The sequence below is a fragment of the Patella vulgata genome, chromosome 1 (assembly GCF_932274485.2).
Source record: "Patella vulgata chromosome 1, xgPatVulg1.2, whole genome shotgun sequence".
Lineage (NCBI taxonomy): Eukaryota > Metazoa > Mollusca > Gastropoda > Patellidae > Patella > Patella vulgata.
This window is the reverse complement of record NC_065879.2, coordinates 10908459-10929923: the sequence shown is the minus strand read 5'-3', so window position 1 is coordinate 10929923 and position 21465 is coordinate 10908459. Positions and strand designations below refer to the sequence as shown.

The 21465-nt window shown below is 36.8% G+C and overlaps 1 protein-coding gene across 2 annotated transcripts; it reads left to right on the top strand.

Moving 5' to 3' along the window:
- Positions 1-218: 218 nt before the first annotated feature.
- On the top strand, positions 219-21046 carry LOC126808455 (annexin A11). 2 transcript variants are annotated; one of them, XM_050533165.2, is made up of 9 exons: positions 219-368; positions 5908-5983; positions 8922-9016; positions 9507-9620; positions 10719-10809; positions 13872-14017; positions 16253-16430; positions 18675-18787; positions 19046-21046. In XM_050533165.2, the coding sequence occupies exons 1-9, from the start codon at positions 366-368 to the stop codon at positions 19169-19171; spliced, it is 942 nt and encodes a 313-aa protein (XP_050389122.2). In that variant the 5' UTR covers positions 219-365; the 3' UTR covers positions 19172-21046. The 2 variants fall into 2 exon arrangements, with proteins under 2 accessions (XP_050389122.2, XP_055955975.1); XM_056100000.1 differs by lacking the exon at positions 219-368 and adding an exon at positions 2091-2262.
- Positions 21047-21465: the final 419 nt, after the last annotated feature.

Here is a 21465-nt window from a genome sequence, read left to right as displayed (position 1 = left end):
TATAATGACTCAGAATCCACAAAACACATAATCATGTGTGCATGCGTCATTGTAAACAAAAAAGGATCGTGGACACTGATTTTCCGGTTGTTTTTTTTTTTTTTGTTTTTTTTTCTACAACTTTATTATTTTAAGTGTTTGGCTTAGATGGTAGCTGCTCGGAATACTCTCTTTTATAAACCCCTCATTTCTGTACGTCATAAACCCCTCATTTCTGTACGTCATAGAGTGGCCTCGGCGTTAATTTCCATCCTAAATATGGAATAATCATCCCCATTCTCCAAAGACCGAGGGGAGGACATTACCTTATTTGGCCTACTAAACGCATGTCATAAACAAGATAGAATTTGATTGATGTTTTGACAATGGTAAGGATTTTACCAAAATATTACTGTTTTTTATATATATAAATATATCACTCAATTCATTAAGTACGTGTGATTTGACTCTATAGAAAGTGAGAACCAAAAAAAGATACAATATGGTCGTAAAGACCATAGTATTACAGTCGTGAGAAATTTGATGTTTAATGTAGCTAGTGTAAGCTTGTGTTCTGTTATTGATAGCTTTGATTAAAGCTGCAATTTCATATTTTTAAGTTATATTTTTAAAATTGATTAAAATAAAGCCTTAAAATAGATGGTATCTATAAACACTCCTACCTTGTTAAAGAATAATCCTATTAATCCTATAATTCACTATTACCAGTTGAGAAATTGGCCAAAATATCATTTTTAACTATTAATTCAAACGTTTGAAGATAGCTCATGGGAGGTAATTGTGTTATTATTTCCGGGGTCAGAGGATTTTTAAGGGGGAGAATAATACCTATAATCGTATAAAAGTGAGTTGACAACCTATTGAGCAAAAGACATAGAAATAATTATGTTTTGACTTTCTTAGAAAATATGAAATTATCGCTTTAGGCTTTTGTCAACAATAGTTTTGGCTGGTTGTTAACAATAAGTTAAACTCTGGAGTATTTGAGGATAGGTATAATTTAATATTTTCCCGTTTTCTTGTAAACAAGTTATTTTGCAGGTATGTTAAGTGTATTGCGACATTACGTGATATCAACTTTGCTACCAGCAAGCTGAACTGAATTGAAATGAAATTCAGTTTAATGTCCTAATTTTCTGCATCAACCGGAACAGTGTCTATAAAAATTACTAAATAGAAATCTAGAAGGGCTCTAGAATAGTTTATAAACATACAAACTACAGTATTACAAAAGTTAAACAACGATTTCTAGTTATCTGAGCTAAAAGCTTCTTTATATGTAAAAAAAATCAAATATTTATTTTATTTACGTGAGTCACAGTGGCTCGGTAGGGCAGAGAAAGTTCCTTGAGATTTCCCAGCCTCGATCAACGTCTAGTTGTTTGGATGGGACAAAGAGAGAGAGAGAGACAAAGAGAGAGAGAGAGAGAGAGAGAGAGAGAGAGAAAGAGAAATGGGGTTTAACGTCCACTCGACACAAACTAGGTAATTTCGGGACTAACATATGGTATAATTTTATTTCAATAATTCGCTTGCGCAAAGGGGTCTTTAGCAGTGGGAGGAAACCGGAGGACCCGGAGAAAACCCACGAGGTTGGACAGGCGACCCTACTCCTTGTCACGTACAACCGGGGATTCGAAACCACGCCAGTCGACTCAATGACAGACTTTATGATACAGTGGATGGGACAAAGAGAATCCGGTGAAGAATAGGCGGAAAGCTCTCGCTGCCCTTGAAAAATGTAATAAATAATAAGTCCTTTTATAACGCGCTAATTCCACATATAGATTTGGTGGGGGGGGGGGCAAATATGTGCCTCCTTGCTCCCCCTTGGCGCCGCCACTGAAACTGCCCACTAAAGTGATAAAGACTGGAACGTTTTATTTATTGTTGTCTGAACACTTGTAATGACAACACAATTCCCTGTCCAGTCAAAAATTTATTTCCAAATGTTCAATGTTCCCGCGTCGTGTAAACACACGATTGACGTCAGTGTTCAGGGATCAACAGCTTTGTCATTATTATAATTTTCTCTCGTTACTATTTATAGCATGTACCTCACTGTGACCTGAATGACGACACGCGGTATATTTCTCTATTATATTGCACCACTCTACAGAGCGAGATAACCTCGTAGTGCGATCTGTCAATATTCTAGAAAAGATATTAACAACTGGGCCAGGCTTTCAGTCGAGTGAATACAACTCTGTCTATATCGACGTAAAGGGGATAAATTAATCTGAAATGGCAACAGGCGTACGAGTAAGTATTTTAATTTTGCTACGTATTTGGGAAAATGTTTTTTTCCGGAATGTTTTATTTATTGAAGGCCATTCTCGTGACACTAATCGATAACAAAAAGTTGAGATATATCACACGACTACTTTGACAAAATGTGTTTATTGTTGTAGCCTCGACGGGGTATTATCTTGTCTTACGGGCCATAACGTGAAGGCCTATTAGATTATCATCTCTAGACACCCCCACGGTGTCTAAAAACAAACACATCCGAGATACCGGAACGTTTTAGCCCTGTTGTCGTTGCTAATATTGTAAAGATAGTAATGTTTAAATGGGAGGCAACTCCAAATTAAACACCAAATTGACACTGCAGCATAACTAGACGACAAGAACAAGAACAATTATAAGCGATATGAGGATACAACGGAGGCACTATTTTTAGAATTCCAGATAAGATACTTTGGAATGGGTTCTATTAAACAATATTTAACAGAAAAACATATGTACCATAAGCCTAAATTATATCTACATACATTAACAAAACGTTAATAGAATTTACAGAAGTAATCAATTATAAGTATTGTAATCACGAACATGTGTATATTATTGTAATTACGATCATTAGTATATTGTAACTATGAATTTATGATTATGAGTATATTGTAATTATGATTTGAGTATATTGGAATGATGATGAATGTATTGTAATTATGGTTGTTTTGTACTATCTGGTCACCTTAAAGGGACAATAACACTCTTGCTGGCTTGACAGCTCCAGTATATAAATATTAGCCTTATTCTAAGTATTAGATGTTTAAATGTCCTACCTGTTGTGTAAATTATCCATTACATCCTATTTTACTTGTCCAGAGGGCTCGGAAATATTTTTAAATCCAAGTCACATTTGAAAAGGTTTACGTTAGGATTTTCAAATCATTTAGTTGAATTTTTCCAATTTTTTAAATTAGGTGTGTTAAGATGAAATTTTTATCATCAAATAATTGGAATACTGTAAAATAGTACAATTTGTTGACCAGAATAAAGATTGGGACATATTATTCTGTTACAACAAGAGTGGTATTGAGCCTTTAACTATTGTTTTGTTCGTTTTTCGAAATATTGCCTGAGGGGGTTTATGTTTAAAAAGTGCAAGATGCAAGGAACGACACTATTTATTCATTTCAAAACTTCAAACCATATTAAAATGCTGGCAACCTTTATAATCAACACAGGCGACGATTGGCGTGTGTTTCGTTGTCGGGGTCACGGTGGCTAAGTGGGTAAGATGCTGGCTCGCTAGCCTGGAGATCGGCTGTTCGATCCCTGCATTGGCCGAGAAAGTTCATTCAGATTTTCCGGCGTGGTCCCCCCTTGTCAGTGATGCAGGACGGAGGGCCTGACAAGAACAATTGTCTAGTCGTTCGAATGGGACGAAAAACCGAGGCCCCGTGTACACATTGGCGTGCACGTAAAAGATCACTTGGCCGCTTTCCGGACAGAATTTCCCTCATAGCACACTCATATGCCCGTCTTCATTAGCCCAGTTCGGAGCAGAACAGTAGGACTTTAAATCCCGTTTCATTTCATGTGTTTCATTGTCTGGCAACCCATATTATGAAACTATAGTACTGTTGATTATCTTACCTGGAAGATGCCAGATTTTATATGACCCTCCTTAACGTTATCAAACGCATCCAAGGTTATTAAAGTTCGTCGCGAACTGTTATCTAATGAACATGTAAATACAAATACTGAGATAATATGTTCCCTCGAGGTTTATTAGGTCACGCTTTCCAACCCCAATATATAGTATATGACTTAACGCATATTCCTGAACCGAGAAATTAGGTCTAATCAAACGAAACACTGCGAGGAGTTGATCAACGACCTTCCCTTTTGACATGATTATAGGTTTGGTCATGTTCAACCTACACTCTTATTTGGACGCTTGGCTGTTTATTTTATAAACTGATTTTATTTTAATGTATTTTTAAATCTTTGTTGACTTCTTTTAAAACTCTTTTTTGTATTGGAAACAAACTGCAAAGCCCAACAAGATGATTAATTTGAGTAGCAATCTAAAATCTATTTGTCGGTTGTAAAGGGAGATAACTGCGTAAATATTTTCATTTTCTGTAAATTATCTAATATTCGTTGCAATTATTATACTGATGTGCTGCTAATTGACGATATTAAGTTTGTATTTTATAATATTGGATAGTATACTTAAAAGTAGTATTTGATAAGTATTTGGTAGTATTGGGTTATTATTTGCTTGATTTGGGTGATATAGAGAGACAAATGGAACAGCCAGACATCGGTAATCACATTTGAAGTACGTTTCCCACGATATATCTCACTATTTTTGAAAAAAAATCAAGCAATATGCTCATTAACATGTCGTTATATATGAGGCGCCCCCAAATGGTGAGGCGCCTGATAATGAATCACACGATTAACACTACAACTTGATTGATGGGGCGCCCAAAACGGCGTGATCTGTCGGGTGCCTTATCAAGGAGGGGTGCCTATAATGACATGATTGGTCGAGCGTCCTATAATGACACGACTCCTGATCAAATTAAACGTAACACACTAAAGTAAAGATCTAAACAGTAAATCTTATGCAAGAACCGATAGGAAAGCAAACATGGGTAGATAAACCAGCACGCGGCAGTTTTCATCAACCCTTCCTTGAAATGTCAAATTTGACAATGAACCCCTCCCACGTGTATGGTGCTATTGCGTGTGGCATGTGTAGCTCAGTGGTTCTGTTGGGGCGATAAGTTCTTCATCTGTGAACATACTCTCAAAGCATGTCAAGTGTTCATGACTATTTATCATATCACAACCTGCATATGTATGTGCATTTCAATATCCCTTACTTTTTTTAAAGAGTATATTATCATTATTATGTCAGCCGTCACAATTACATTAATTGTAGTGTGTAACCAAGCCAGATAACCTTCTGAAGTCGGTACTTACAGTGATATTTACAGGGGCGGATCCAGAGGGAGGTTTGGGGGGGCGCCCCCCCCCCCTGCTCAGCTACATAAAATTTTTTGTAAATCAACACTTTTTATGAGAAAGGTTTCTCGGCCGTGTGCTTTATCCTTTATCGTCAGATTTGGGACAGGATGGGCACTCAAAGCACGAGATAATGATATAGACATTATGTGATATCACAATTAATGCTTTGCATCCATGAAATTGAATCACAAAGTCATTGTATTAATTCATAATAAAAATTGACGTCAAACGAATTGTTGAATTTCTCTGTTTAAAAAGCTCAATGTATATGTATATACGCCAAAATGACGATAGAGACCAAGCGGGAGGGGGGGGGGAGAGATACATTGTCTCAGGAACATGACCCCCCCCCCCCTGCAAAAATTCCTGGATCCGCCCCTGATTTACATATTACATAATTAGTCGTTTAATGAATGAGGGTGACTTATGATATTAGGAAAAAAACTTGAATTCCTTACACAAAACCGTCTATAAATGCCAATAATGTTTCAGGCCTAGAGTGGAATGAACCAAATTATTTTCAACATATACTCATGCACCCCATCCCCACTCTCCGCACCTTTCAGCATTTTAGGTATTTCATTTATAAAAAAAAACAAACATATATATTATGAAAGAGTATTTGAATGATTTCAGCCCACAGTAACTGCTGCCAATCCATTTAATCCCGATGAAGCGGCCCAGAAACTGCGGAAAGCTATGAAAGGATTGGGTATGTTATTTAGATTTGTTCACTTATATTTATGATAAACAGCTGTTACAAAATGCTATTAGTCAGGGCCCGGTTACACGAAATCTTAACTAAAGATAAAATCCAAATTTTAGTAGATACTTCAATTTTGATTGGCTAAGCACTAAAGTCAATCTAATATTAACCAATCAAATTACTAAAATTTGGATTTTATCTTAGTTAAAACTTCGTGAAACAGGCCCCTGGTTGTAAAATCTGTATGAGATTATTATCTGTTATATTATTGTATATTTACACCGAACTCAATCATCCCCATGGGTTAACATTTTCACACTTCTCATTTGTAAGTTTGCACGAATTGTAATTTCCATACTTCTCTACATTAACAAAATATTAAAGTTACATTTTTTTTACTGCAACCACCGCCATTAACATTTAACGGTGATAGTAATTGCAGGAGAACTACACTACACACAAAACAAACCCGAAGGCAAGACAAACAACACAGATATTGCAAGAAATACACAGCAAATATCCATTCAAGTGAATGGATCCAGTGGCCAACCGTAAGCGTCCACTGCGCTGTACAGCGCCGGGTAACGATGTAACTTAATTATAACCAAAGTTATCGTGTCTCAATTAAAGCATCAGCCATTCAAATTGCTTATCTCTGATTACCTAAGCAGAAAATGCTCATCTTCGAACTCCATCAAGACATTCACCTTATGAACGCCTACACCAGTTTGAACATTCTATTTCAATTAAGTGAGTTATTGTTTTTCTCGACCAATCAACTTGCTTATCGCTCTGCTTACCCTGAGCAGAAATTACTCATTATCGAACTTCGTTATCTACACCAAGTTTGAACATTCTTCCTCAATTAGAAGGTGAAATATTGTGCCCCCACCCCCACCAAAAGTGTGACGGACAGACACATTTTAATAGTCCCATGCTTTCTTCGAAAGGCTGAGGACAATAACATTAATGTATAAAATTAGGAACAATCTTGCGCCATCATATTTATCTGACCTCTTAGGGGGGTTGGATGGCTGAGTGGTTAGCGTGCGCGCGCTGTATCATAAAGTCTGTCATTGAGTCAACTGGTGTGGTTTCGATTCCCCGGTTGTACTTGACAAGGAGTATTGTCGCCTGTTCAGTCTCGTGGGTTTTTTGGGTCCTCCGGTTTCCTCCCACTGCTAAAGACCCCTATGCGCAAGCGAATTATTGAAATAAAATTAAACCATATGTTAGTCCCGAAATGACCTAGTTTGTGTCGAGTGGACGTTAAACCCAATTTCTCTCTATATATATACTCTTAGAAACAAAGATAACATGAAGTAAATAATCAGATGCAGAACCGAAATTTTCTCCGAGTCTTTCATCTCTTCAAGCACCCTAGAGTGGAACAAACTTAAATTAGAAACTAGAAACTCTCGATCCCTTACTATCTTTGGAAATCCACTAAAAACATTGGATATACTATCGTTCCACCGTTTTACTATGTAGGGCAAAGAAAATTACAAATAATACATTGTAAACTAAAATTATCCTGCTCAGATCTACAAGACCATAATCGATAGCCCTGCTTGCCTCTGTGGTCACAACTTCGAAGATCCCGAACATTATTTGTTTGTATGCCCCTTACATTCAGATGCAAGAAAACAGCCATCCAAAACCTGCAATATAATTGTAAAACTAGCAATCTGGTTAAAACACAGATCCTATTTCGTTTCGTTTTTATAGTTCAAAATTTCGTTTTACTTGTCTTTACTACACTTGGATCTGGAAGACTTGTTATTTAACCCATGTTCTGCTTGAAATGAGGGGTCAGCCAATCAAATGGTCTGTCGAATCGATTGTTTGACCTTTTTTGCCCGGAACTGTGGGTAATCCACTAGTAACATCAATGCTGATCGGTTAATCAATTGTCTGACGTCATAGGTCAAAAGTCGGTCTTTCGGCCCCTGACGTGACCTATCGCTATAACTTGTCAGATCTTCATGTAGTGTAGGCCATCGAAAGTATAAAAAAACGAAACGAAATATAGATCTGTATTTTAATCAGATTGTAAAACTAGCAGTTGTCTCTTGCATGGTTCAACAACACATAGTCCTGAGATAAACACACTTATTCATCGATCAATAAGATTTTAAATCTACATAAAATAATTATAAATCCATTTTCAGCCCTGTAATGCAATAATCGTATATCCTCGCCCCTCTCAGCTGGTTTGGGGTATTTGGAGGTATTAGATGAGTGTACGCAGTACCATACCACAACCATTACCAATACTAAACGCTACTTTCTCAATAATTACTACCTATTCAATTATTTATAAAGATGTCTCAACGTTATCCATTTTATGTATCCTATATTATGGTCTGGGGGGTTGGATCGCTTAGTGGTTAGCACGTGCGCGCTGTATCATTAAGTCTGTCATTGAGTCAACTGGCGTGGTTTCGAATCCCCGGTTACATACTTACATAAGTATAGACCATAATATATATATATAGAGAGAGAGAGAAATGGGGTTTAACGCCCACTCGACAGAGACTAGGTCATTTCGGGACTAACAAATGGTTTAATTTTATTTTAATAATTCGCTTGCGCGTAGGGGTCTTTAGCAGTTTGAGGAAACCGGAGGACCCGAAGAAAACCCACAAGGTTGGACAGGCAACCCTATTCCTTGTCACGTACAACCGGGGATTCGAAACCACGCCGGTTGACTCAATGACAGGCCTTATGATACAGCGCGCATGTGCTAACAATTCGGCCATCCAACCCCCCAATAAATGTAATAATTGTAATAAATGTCATAATTGTAATAAATTTTACTTAACCCCAATTGTAATATCAACCCCTATTGTAATAATTGTAATGAATGTATTTTACCATACAATAAATTCGACATCTAAATTTAAAAGTCTATGAATTTTGATAACGCATTATATTTTAACAGGAACGGACGAGGCGGCCATCATTGATGTTTTTGTAAGGCACACAACTCAGCAAAGAATAGAAATAGAAAGACATTTTAAAACATCCTTCGGAAAAGTAAGTGAGAATTTAGAATTATTTGTCTTGTCTTACGCTGTCTTATTCAATCATTATACATAGCCATGTTGAATTATTATAAATAACCATGTTGAATTATTATAAATAATCATGTTGAATTATTATACGTTGCCATGTTTTAATGGGGTGGGGGGGTGCGTACTTGCTAATTAACTATTCTCAGTCTTAAAGATTGTATTTTAGAAAAAATGCATATGTTTTCTCAATATTTTTATAATAAAAATCATGTTGAATTATTATACGTTGCCATGTTTTAATTGGGAGAGGGGAGGTGTACTTGCTAATTAACGATTCTCAATCTTAAAGATTGTATTTTAGAAAAAATGCTTATGTTTTCTCAATATTTTTATAATAAAAATATTATTCTTGTTCAAAATGGCCAACAGTCCCATTATGCCCATATAAGCCCTTGAACTAACTTTATTATTTATTGGCTTTGTTCTTACGAAACAACACTGTTATGTTACAGGATTTGCGTAAAGAATTGAAATCAGAATTAAGTGGAAAATTTGAGGATGTGGTTTTAGCTCTGTTAGATCCGCCAAGAGTTTACGATGCCAAACAAATCAAACAAGCTATTAAGGTAATATGGTTATGCGTGAAGCTGTTGCTTATCAACGGCAGGCAATATTTTCCATACATTGATTATCGAGTCGTTATGTAGAGTTACTTTCCATTATATTTGTGTTGTCGACTTTGTGGGATAGTCGGTGTATTGATACAAATTACACTTTGAATCATATGCTCAAATGCGCTCTAGGTACGTGGTTGATGTGCCTGACCAAAACAGGCTTGTGGTGACACCTGGCAATATTTGTATACTTATGTAAATATCACATAATATTGGCAATGTGAAGTTGAATCCTTTTACGTTATTCGTTATTCACCAATATCGAATAACGAGATGGCTTGCCTCGTCATTGGCGAATAACGAGGGACACGCTGCCGCGTTATTTGTTATTCAACTTGGTTTTCGGGATTCAATTATGAAGCTAGACATCACTAGAATGATAGATGCCAAGTATCCTCTATAAGACGTATAGTCGGTAAATAACCCAGATTGTTGTTCAAGCGATGAATAACAATTTGGTTTGTTTTCGGCTAGAAGTCGTTTTGCGTTTTTTATGATACTTCGGGATACTTGACATCTATCATTCTAGCGATGTCTAACTTAATATTTGAATCCCGAATAACAACTTGAATAACGAATAATGAATAACGATTCAACACCACACTGGTATTCCTTACCGCCCGAACGACTAGATGCTGTTACTTGTCAGGGATTCCGTCGTGCACCACTGACAAGGAGAAACCACGCCGGAAAATCCTGAGGAATTTTCTCGGCCAACACCAGGATCGAACCTGGGAACCCTGGTTAATAACCCTACTCACTGTGTCACCGCTACTGCTCCCTAATGCCCTCGTCAGGCCGGGTTGGCGTCCTTAATGCGCTACTGCGACCGTACGGCGACTAGAAAATGCACAGACCACAGCACGATATTTGGCGTTTCCACCACGTTTTCTCCACGCTTATGGCGATCATGACGCGCTCTGAGACCATTTTCCGTCGCCGTAGCAGCGCAATAAGGACGCCACCCAGGTCTGACGGGGGTATAATTTCTTAGTGAAGTCATATTATATCATCTTAATATAAATGTGATGTATTGGTAAATATTTACAGGGAATTGGTACAGATGAAGCTGCCCTTATAGAAATTTTATGTACCAGATCAAATACTGAAATTATTGAAATAAAACAACATTATAAAACATGTAAGTTTCCTAAATACTGGTTTATTTCCAACGGTAAATATATATAAATGAAATTAAATTACATTTCTATAACATCCCGTCTAATTCGCTATATGGGAAATTTTGCACGGACAGGGTCGTTTCAGATTTTTCTGTAATGGTATGTGTACACGAGACCTCGGTTTTTGTCCCATCCAAACGATATAATGCGCTATATGGGAAATTTTGCACGGACAGGGTCGTTTCAGATTTTTGTCCCCCGCCTTTCGAAGAAAGCAGGGGACTATTAAAATGGGTTCGTCCGTCTGTCTGTCCGTCCGTCTGTCTGTCCGTCACACTTTTTGGGACACAATAACTCTCTTCCTAATTGAGCTAGAATGTTCAAACTTGGTGTATGTGTTTATTAGGTCAATGCCTTGATGGAGTTCGAAGATGAGCATTTTCCGCTTAGGGTAAGCAGAGATAAGCAATTTGATTGGTTGATGCTTTGGGACACGATAACTCTCTTCCTAATTGGGCTAGAATGTTCAAACTTGGTGTATGTGTTGATTAGGTCAATGCCTTGATGGAGTTCGAAGATGAGCATTTTCCGCTTAGGGTAAGCAGAGATAAGCAATTTGATTGGTTGATGCTTTGGGACACGATAACTTTTAATTGAGCGAGAATGTTCAAACTTGGTGTATGTGTTTATTAGGTCAATGCCTTGATGGAGTTCGAAGATGAGCATTTTCCGCTTAGGGTAAGCAGAGATAAGCAATTTGATTGGTTGATACTTTGGGGCACGATAACTCTCTTCCTAATTGAGCTAGAATGTTCAAACTTGGTGTATGTGTTGATTAGGTCAATGCCTTGTTTTTATCCAGTTACAGTCCGATATGCGCGAATATCGAAAGGAACTGAGATCTTTGGGTTATAAACTTACATTTCAAGTTTCAACAAAATCGGATAAAAATTGTGACCTCTATAGGGTCCACAAGCTAAAAACGTGATTTTTCGTACAAACAGGGGCCATAATCCATGAAGTTTCGATCCGATACATGCCAATATCGAATGCAGCCGAGATTTTTTTGGGATAAACCTATATTTCAAGTTTCGTCAAAATCGGACAAGATAAGCAATATGATTGGTTGATGCTTTGAGGCACGATAACTTAGTTCTATTTAAGTGAGAGTGATGAAACTTGGTGTATAGTTTTATTACATCAATACCTTGACTAAGTTCGACAATGAGCATTTTCTGCTTAGGGTAAGCAGAGCGATAAGCAATTTGATTGCCCGAGACTTTGGAACACAATAACTTTCTTTATAATTGAGCTAGAATGTTCAAACTTGGTGTAGGTGTTTATTAGGTCAATACCTTGACTGAGTTCGACAATGAGCATTTCCTGCTTAGGGTAAGCAGAGTGATAAGCAATTTGATTGGTCGAGACTTTGGAACACAATAACTCTCATTTTAATTGAATTAGAATGTTCACACTTGGCGTAGGTGTCAATTAGGTGAATGCCTTGATGGAGTTTGAAGATGGGAATTTTCTGCTTAGGGTAAGCAGAGATAAGCAGTTTGATTGTTTGATGCTTTGGGACACGATAACTTTGGTTCTAATTAAGTGAAAGTGAGGACACTTGGTGTATAGATTTATTATATGAATACCTTAACTAAGTTCGATAATGAACATTTTTTGCTGAGGGTAAGCAGAGTGATAAGCAATTTGATTGGTCGAAACTTTGGAACACAATAACTCTCCTTCTAATTGAGGTAGAATGTTCAAACTTGGCATAGGTGTCTATTAGGTGAATGTTTAAACTTGATGTATATGTAGATTAGGTGAATGTCTTGACTGAGTTCAATAATTAACATTTCGAGCTGAAGCTAAGCAGAGCTAATCAATTTCATTTGTCAATGGTTTGGGACAAGATAATCTTGATTCTATCTGATAGACAGAGATGAAACTTAGTGAAAAAAATAAATGTGCGATTAATTAATATGCGTCATCTATTTATTTTGCAATTTCGGCGGGGGACATCAGCCTCACTGTTGGCTTGTTCTGTCATGGGATGTGTACACGAGACCTCGGTTTTTGTCCCATCCAAACGACTAGACGCTGATAAGGATGGAAAATCCCATGGATCGTTCTCAGCCAACACCGCGATCGTACCCGTGACCTCTTGGTTAGTGAGCCAGCGCCTTACACACTGGCCCATCGTGTTTCACATTAGAAACTTTTGGCAAGCGTAAATTTCTGATCCGTATCGCATATCCGTATCGATTTTATGTGTGACGTCATCAATGCGTGTGTATTTCTCATATGTGATATGGCACACGGATACGGCAGCACATATCGAACAGCTTTCATACGGAAAAGGTCCGTATAGCTTCGTTGTCATGTTACCACATCTTTTGCTACTGGAGATAAAGACTAGAATTTAATCATTATTTTTGATGAACTTTTCGGGGAATTTCCATATTTTTCCTACCTGTTTGTATGTATGCTGGTTCATCTACGTGCTAAATTTGGGGAGATGGTACCTTTCAAATCTATAAAAGGGGGATATACTTACTGATATGATACATTCGTGAAACCAAAAATTGCTGTCGATTCGAAATTTTTTAATAAGATTCGACACTAAATTTTAAATAGCTCAGCGACTGTCGAGCGACTTTACTCCGTTCAGGAATTTGTAGGTACTTCACTGGTACTGATGGTGATCTTGGTAGATAACTGACATCATGCTGTAATAGAACCAAGCTCAGCTACCCTTATGTACGCGGCGTGAACATCTGCCAAAACTCCAAAACTACATTGACGCAACGTACCACGTGACGATACGGATACGCGATACGAATGGGAACAAATCCACTTGCCAAAAGTCTCTAATAATGGTATTACTTCGTATATACGAGATGCTTTATATTTATCCAATTATTCATCTCGTTTTTATATTCCATGTCCACGGAATAGACTTGTAAAACCTATAATCGAAATCTAAGTGCGTATGGCTCATAAATTTCGTGAAAATTTACGCTGTTAGTCGAATATACGAGATAGAAGATTGGTGTTAAGACTCATGTATTGTATGTTTCAGTATTCAAATCCGATTTAGAAAAAGACATTGCAGCTGATACTAGTGGTCATTTTAAACGTTTATTAGTTGCCCAGTTAACAGCTAACCGTAGTGATGCACCACCTGATCCAACTCTAGCACAAAAAGATGCACAGGATTTATATAAAGTAAGTAATAGTAATTTGGCAGGGTGCCCCACCATAAATAAATGTTATACTCTTCAAAAAAAAGTAGGGGATATTCAGAAACAATACAAAACTGCGGAGATGCACTGCTGTTTTTATTAGAGGTAACCAGTGTATGTTAATAACATGCCAATTGCCTACACATGAACATAAACAGTTCATATGGGCGGCTTATCTGACGGTCCCATTTCACTCGCAAAGACATTCGCCGTCAAAAGTGAAAATGACCTTTTTTGATTTTTCTCTTAATAATAAGTAATTGCTCCACCAATCCTCAGACATTCAGCAATTCGTCGTGGCATCGCCCTAATCAACCGTCCAATCACGATTTGGGGCAATCTGACCAAATCCTCTTGCAGTGCCATGGCCAATTCTTGCAGTGTTGTCGGTTGACGTTGACGTCGACAAACACGTCTCCCGATCAAATTAAACGTAACACACTAAAGCAAAGACACGCTAAACAGTAAATCTTATGCAAGAACTGATAAGAATGCTAACATGGATAGATAAACCAGCACGCGGCAGTTTTCATCAACCCTTCCTTGAAGTGGCGAATTTGATAATGAACCCTTCCCACGTGTATGGCCCTATTGCGTGTCGCATGTGCAGCTCAGTGGTTCTGTTAGGGCGATAAGTTCTTCATCTGTGAACATACTCTCAAAGCATGTCAAGTGTAGATGAATATTTATCATATCACACCCTGCATAGGTATTTGCATTTCAATATCCCCTACTTTTTTTGAAGAGTATATCTCCAAATATCTCGACAATTACAACACAATATTTTTTTATATATATATATATATATATATAATATATATATATATATATATATACACCAAGCCTTAAATCAGTTTCGCACATTTATAGTCAGTAAATAAACGGTCATGTTTTACTTAATAAGCTATGACCATTTAACCATCGATAAATAATAGACTGAAAAATGGTTACGAGTGTCGGCCATAACACCCAGGCATTTTTGAGGAAAAAATAGGTTACGTGCCCTTGTTTTGAAATTAGTCTCGCTTAACCTGTCTGATTGACAGGCCGGGATAATCAAGACTACTTTTTTACGAGAGATAACAGAAAGCTGAAACAAAAAATTGTATTGAGAAACACGCACGTTAGGCAACTCAACAATTGTTTTAAGACCCTTGTAAAAGTAAAATGCAACTACTGCTAGTATCATGTTCTTGCCTAACCCGAGTGTTTCAGAAATATTATTTGTACTAAACCAAAAGATAACGCTCTTAACGGTATAGTTAATGATAAAGCAATTTAAAAATCAAACGAACGTAATTTCGAAAGCTGCTGTAATAACAAAAAAGCTAAATATTACTGCTATTCAGAATCGTCAACAATAGATTTTTTACGGCTGTAATAGTTAATAGATGTGTGGAGAATTTCACGTGCAATGGCTATTTATAGACTCATAGACTCTTGCGCTGAGTGTTATCGCGGTTACTAGCCCGAAATCACTTCGAGACAAGCCACTGAAGCGTGCACATTCGCTGTGTCGAGTTCAACTTTCAGTGTGGATGTGTGGAGAATTTCACGTGCAATGGCTATTTATAGACTCATAGACTCTTGCGCTGAGTGTTATCGCGGTTACTAGCCCGAAATCACTTCGAGACAAGCCACTGAAGCGTGCACATTCGCTGTGTCGAGTTCAACTTTCAGTAGGGAAAATTTTCGCTGCATGGAGCACCCTATCAATGGTGGCTTTAATTTGAGTAACCCATATTCTGAGGTACACGTTTTAATGAAGGTGAGATTTTCGTAGATTTAAAGGGTTTACTAACTATTTTTGAAATGCGACCTCCAATCTATATGAGAATATAATAATACCGTTATACCACCATAGAACACATTAAATCTTGAAGATCTTTTTTAAAAATATAATATTTGTTTTCAAATTTAAAAACCATTGCCGAAGTCATATCCTTCTAAGTACATAATCCAAGGTAGAAACGAACAATTGAACAACCCCCATAAGAGTGGTTTTCGGAGGGTTATAGGGGTTACGTAACTCCTTTAAGGACTCGCCCCGAATATTAAATTAGATAGTTGCTTGGGAATATATTAAAGCGTTCTAAGCGCCTTCCACACAACGTTAACTAGCCTTATTCAATGAAATATGTCTGATGTAGCTCCTCAAAATGCATATATTGCCAAACAACTGTACTGTATTTTGAAACATTGTTTTATTTTTTCTTAGGCTGGCGAGAAAAAATTTGGAACTGACGAGTCACAATTTAATAGAATACTTAGTGCCAGAAGTTACGCCCATTTACGGGAAGTGTTCAACTGTTACCAAAAGATATCCAAAAATACTTTTGAAAAAGCTGTTAAAAGTGAAACCAGTGGGGATTTAGAAGCCGGATATTTAGCCATCAGTATGTTTCGAATATAATCATATTTATGCCGTATTGTATAATTTGATTTTATAACGGGGAGCCACGGTGGCTAGGTGGTTAAGACGCTGGCTTGCTAGCCTGGAGGTCGGGTGTTCGATCCCTGCATTGGCCGAGAAAGTTCATCCCGATTTTCCGACGTGGTTTCCCCTTGTCAGAGGTGCAGAACGGAGGGCCTGAAAAGGACAGCTGTCTAGTCCTTCGGATGAGACGAAAAACCGAGGTCCCGCGTATACATTGGAATGCACGTAAAAGATCCCTTGGCAGTTGGAATTCGATATAAGAGAAGGCGATAGTGCCGCTGCCTGGGCAAAATTTCCCTCATAGCACACTGTATGGCGTATGCCCGTCTTCATTAGCCCAGTATAGGAGCAGAACAGTAGGACGTTAAACCCCATTTCATTTCATTTTGATTTTATAACGTTTTAATAGTTTTGCATAATGATTTCATAATTACGTTGTATAATTATTATGTACAATCAATTGGACAAGCCAAAATAATGATTATAAATCGAGAGATCTAGTCTTGCGATCAAATTAACAATAATATATCTAATTAATACATTGCGATGAAATTAACAATAATATATCTTATTAATACATAAGCCAATTCTGTACAAAATCACATAATAATAATAATAATATTAACTAGATCTGCCAGGCAGATATTAAAGCTTTCATATTCACGGTCAGTTTCTATCACATGTCATGGGTTATATAAAGAATCTCAACAAGAAAAAGAATTATTAAAATCGATCAAAACTTGAAGTTATATACGTATATATATTTAGTAACAGTGCACCCCGGGCAAAAAAAAAAATCTGGAAAATAAAGAGAAATAACTGAGAATTGTGTTGCTGTAAACGAATTGACTCCTTGTTCCAGAAGTTTAAAATACGGATCTACATGTAGATGTTGAAAAACGGGACACGTGAGAAAATGAAATGAAAATGTCGGGAAATAACTCAAAAATGTCAGGAAAATGTCGAACAAGTAAATTGTGTCGTGCAATGATCATTTGGAAAATCATACAACCCTAAATTGCACGGTTATTAATATGAAATGAAATAGGCTTTAATGTTCTGCTTCTACTGGTCTAAATAAGACAGGCATACGCTATACAGAATGCTATGAGGGAAATTTTGCCCGGCCAGCGGCACTATGGCCCACTCTTACATCGAAATCCAACTGCCAAGGGATCTTTAACGTGGACACCAATTTATAGACGGATCCTTAGTTGATCGGCCCATCCGAACGATTAGACAGCTATTCTTGTCGGGGCCTCAGTTCTGTACCATTGTCAACGCGTATATATAGTGAGTAACATTGCACCCGGGCAAAAAAATAAAATTGGGAAATAACTGAGATTTGTATTGCTGTAATCGAACTGACTCCCCGTTCCAGGGGTTTAAAATACGGATCATTTCATTTTTTATTTTAAAACTTGAAAGATATTTCTATAGTTCAAAGAGCTAAAATAAAGTCACCCGACTGGGACATCAGGTGTTTCCATATATCAGACAAAATCAAAACCATGCTATGGACAAAATTGCACAAACATGAAACCCCAAAAATGTCAGAAACTGTTCGAATATAACATATTGAATAGGTCTTACCTCGGAGATTTACTTTTTCCCCACCAGATTACTACACTTATGAGATTCAGTCTAATATTCCCAGAGACCACTTGAATTGGGTTAAAAGGTGAATTATCCATATAATTAACGGCGCTGGCACATTTGAAGTAAATGTTTCAAGGTACCCCCCCCCCACCCCCAAAAAAACAAAAAAAGGAATTAGTAAAATAGGTCAAATAGTCACAAAGTTACAGTAATGTAGGTCAATTGCATTTGTTCGTAAAATTTGGTGATTTCGGATTCGAAAAACGATTTCAAAATATAATTAATCAACGTTCGCACCCCATTTTTGGAGGGGTAGGTCAAAGTTTCAGAAAGATCACACGGTTAGATTCTGAGAAATCCGATTTGCAGAAAATACACACCAAAAAAATAATAATATTAATAATAATCTTAACAGAAACAAATATGAAAGCTTAATAATCTTAACAGAAACAATAAGCTTTCATATGAAATATGAAAGCTAAATAATAATCGTTTTCTATAGCACTGAACATTCAGTCAGTCTGACTGCTCTGTGGCGCTTTACAATGTAGATATGATTATTAACCATAACCATAGTTGTAATAAGCCGTGTAACGTTTTTCAGTAAATGTAGCTACAAACATTCCAGCATTTTTCGCCGAAAGACTGTATCACAGCATGAAAGGTGCAGGAACAAAAGATTCAGAACTTATTAGACTGGTTGTTTCAAGATGTGAGGTATGTATATAAAATATCACACGTCCCTAAAATGGTGATTTATCACGAAAGGATAACAAGATATGTTTTAGCTCACAATGAATGTTTTTTATTGTTTTGATTAAAAATTATCAAATAATTGTGTGGTTTGCTATCCATAATTACCCATCTTGTTATCTTTCATTTTAACCAATCCCTAAATAAGGGGAAATAATATTTCACAAATTCACACACAATCCGTTTGTTTTATATTTGTAATGTTTATTTTCTATATTGTAGGAGGATATGGGTTTTATAAAAGCTGAGTTCCAAAAAATGTATGGCAAGACATTAGGTAGTTTTATTAAAGGCGATTGTAGTGGTGATTATAAGAAAATCTTGCTGGCTCTGATTGGTGAATCATGATTAAAATTCTCCAGAAGTTTGTGACATTATACATGTCCAAATTATTTCCGTATTATTGTTCAGGTTAAATTTGTAAAGACATATTAATTTGGTAATTGGGGCTGTAAATAAACTACAACCCGTTTAAAAATATCCCTGATTGGATTTCATTTTAATATTGATGAATATATTTATAGGTAATAACTAATGCCATTTAAGGTATTTTAATATTGATGACTTTATGACTCACCTGATGATATCATCTTTATATTGATGGCGTTATGTCTCATTTGGCAATCTTCATATTGTTGGTTTTATTAATCATTTGATAATATTATACTTTATCCTGTATGTATATAATATAATATGCATTGTTTAGCAATATATGAAATTTTGTATATCTTGTTTTTAGCAATATATACTCTCCAAAAAAGTAGGGGATATTGAAATGCAAATACTTATGCAGGATGCGATATGATAAATAATCATGGACATTTGACATGCTTTGAGAGTATATTCACAGATGAAGAACTTATCGCCCCAACAGAACTACTGAGCTGCACATGAGACACGCAATAGCGCCATACACGTGGGTGGGGTTCATTGTCAAATTTGACACTTCAAGGAAGGGTTGATAAAAACTGCCGCGTGCTTGTTTATCTATCCATGTTTGCTTTCCTATCGGTTCTTGCACAAGATTTACTGTTTAGCGTATCTTTGCTTTAGTGTGTTACGTTTAATTTGATCGAAAACACTGCAAGAGGAGTGGGTCAGATTGCCCCAAATCGTGATTGAACGGTTGATTAGGAGGATGCCACGACGAATCGCTGAATGTCTGAGGATTGGTGGGGCAATTACTCATTATTAAGACAAAAATCAAAAACGTCCATTTTCACTTTTGACGGTGTATCTCTTTGCGAGCGAAATGGGGCCGTTAGATAAGCCGCCCATATGAACTGTTTATGTCCATGTGTAGGCAATTGGCTTGTTATTAACATACACTGTTTACCTCTAATAAGCAGCGGCTGCCAGGCAGGATACGCCCACATTTTCGAGAGATGGATAGAGAACAAGCTAACAAGAAAGTGATTTTTCCTACAATCAAGGGCCATAATTCAGTAAATTACAATTCGATATGCGCGAATATCGAAAGGAACTGAGATCTGTGTGTTATAAACTTACATTTCAATTTTCAACAAAATCGGATAAAAATTGTGACCTCTATAGGGTCCACAAGCTAAAAACGTGATTTTTCGTACAAACAGGGGCCTATATTTGAAGTTTCGTCAAAATCGGATAAGAATTGTGACCTGTAGAGTGTCCACAAACAATTGTGGACGGACGGACAGGGGCGACGACAATATACGTCCGCATGAAAATGTGGGCGTATAAAAACAGCAGTGCATTTCCGCAGTTGTTTATTGTTTCTGAATATCCTCTACTTTTTTTAAGAGTATATTAGATATATATTGACATCTGGTTATAAATATGTATTGTTTAGCAATGGATTAGGTATTATGTTTCGATTGTAAAATGTATTGTTTAGTAATATATTTGATAATAAACATCTAGTTATAATATATGTAATGCATAGCAATATATAAAATACTATACATCTGGTTATCGTTTAGCAATATATTACATATTATACATATGATTGTCGTTTAGCAATATTATACGGCAGTTCAGTATGCTCGGGTTTGGGATATTTAAAATTCCTTATCAACGGCATAACCGTGACAACGGTTTAATCATGTTTAAAGGACAATATTGGTGCCAGTCATTATCACATATGTGATAGACCTAATTAAACACGTTCCAAATATAATTTTATCACAGAGATAATCAGTTTGATTGCTTGATACTTTTGAAAAAAATAAATCTGCTATTAATTAATATGTGTCATCTGTTTATTTTGGGATTTCGGCGGGGACATCAGCCTCACTGCTGGCTTGTTTCAAGTGGCTTGCCTTGTCTACTGATAAATCGTCCTAATCCTCCAATGCATGAGGATGGCTCCAAGGAATGCAGAACTTCAAAATGTACTGTTCGTATCTGTAAACATGTAAAGATGCATACATAGCGCTCACGGTGCTACGTCCTTGTTTAACGTTAAAGGGACCAAATAGATTAGTGCCGATTCTAGAAAAACGGGGGCTCTTCTGACTTAATTCTACACAAAGGTAAGTCAGCCATCAACTGAACTCCTCTCTTTGCATAAGCTCTTTTACACATCATACAATCTGCAAGAACCTTTTTAACCGCAGATGTTTCCCTTTACAATCCAGAATCTTTGACGAATAATTGACAATATA

Excerpts from the sequence above, each read along its gene's own strand:
- LOC126808455 (XM_056100000.1), top strand. Across the intron at positions 9,621-10,718 it reads AAATCAAACAAGCTATTAAG|GGAATTGGTACAGATGAAGC; the intron begins GTAATATGGTTA and ends AAATATTTACAG. Across the intron at positions 14,018-16,252 it reads ATGCACAGGATTTATATAAA|GCTGGCGAGAAAAAATTTGG; the intron begins GTAAGTAATAGT and ends ATTTTTTCTTAG.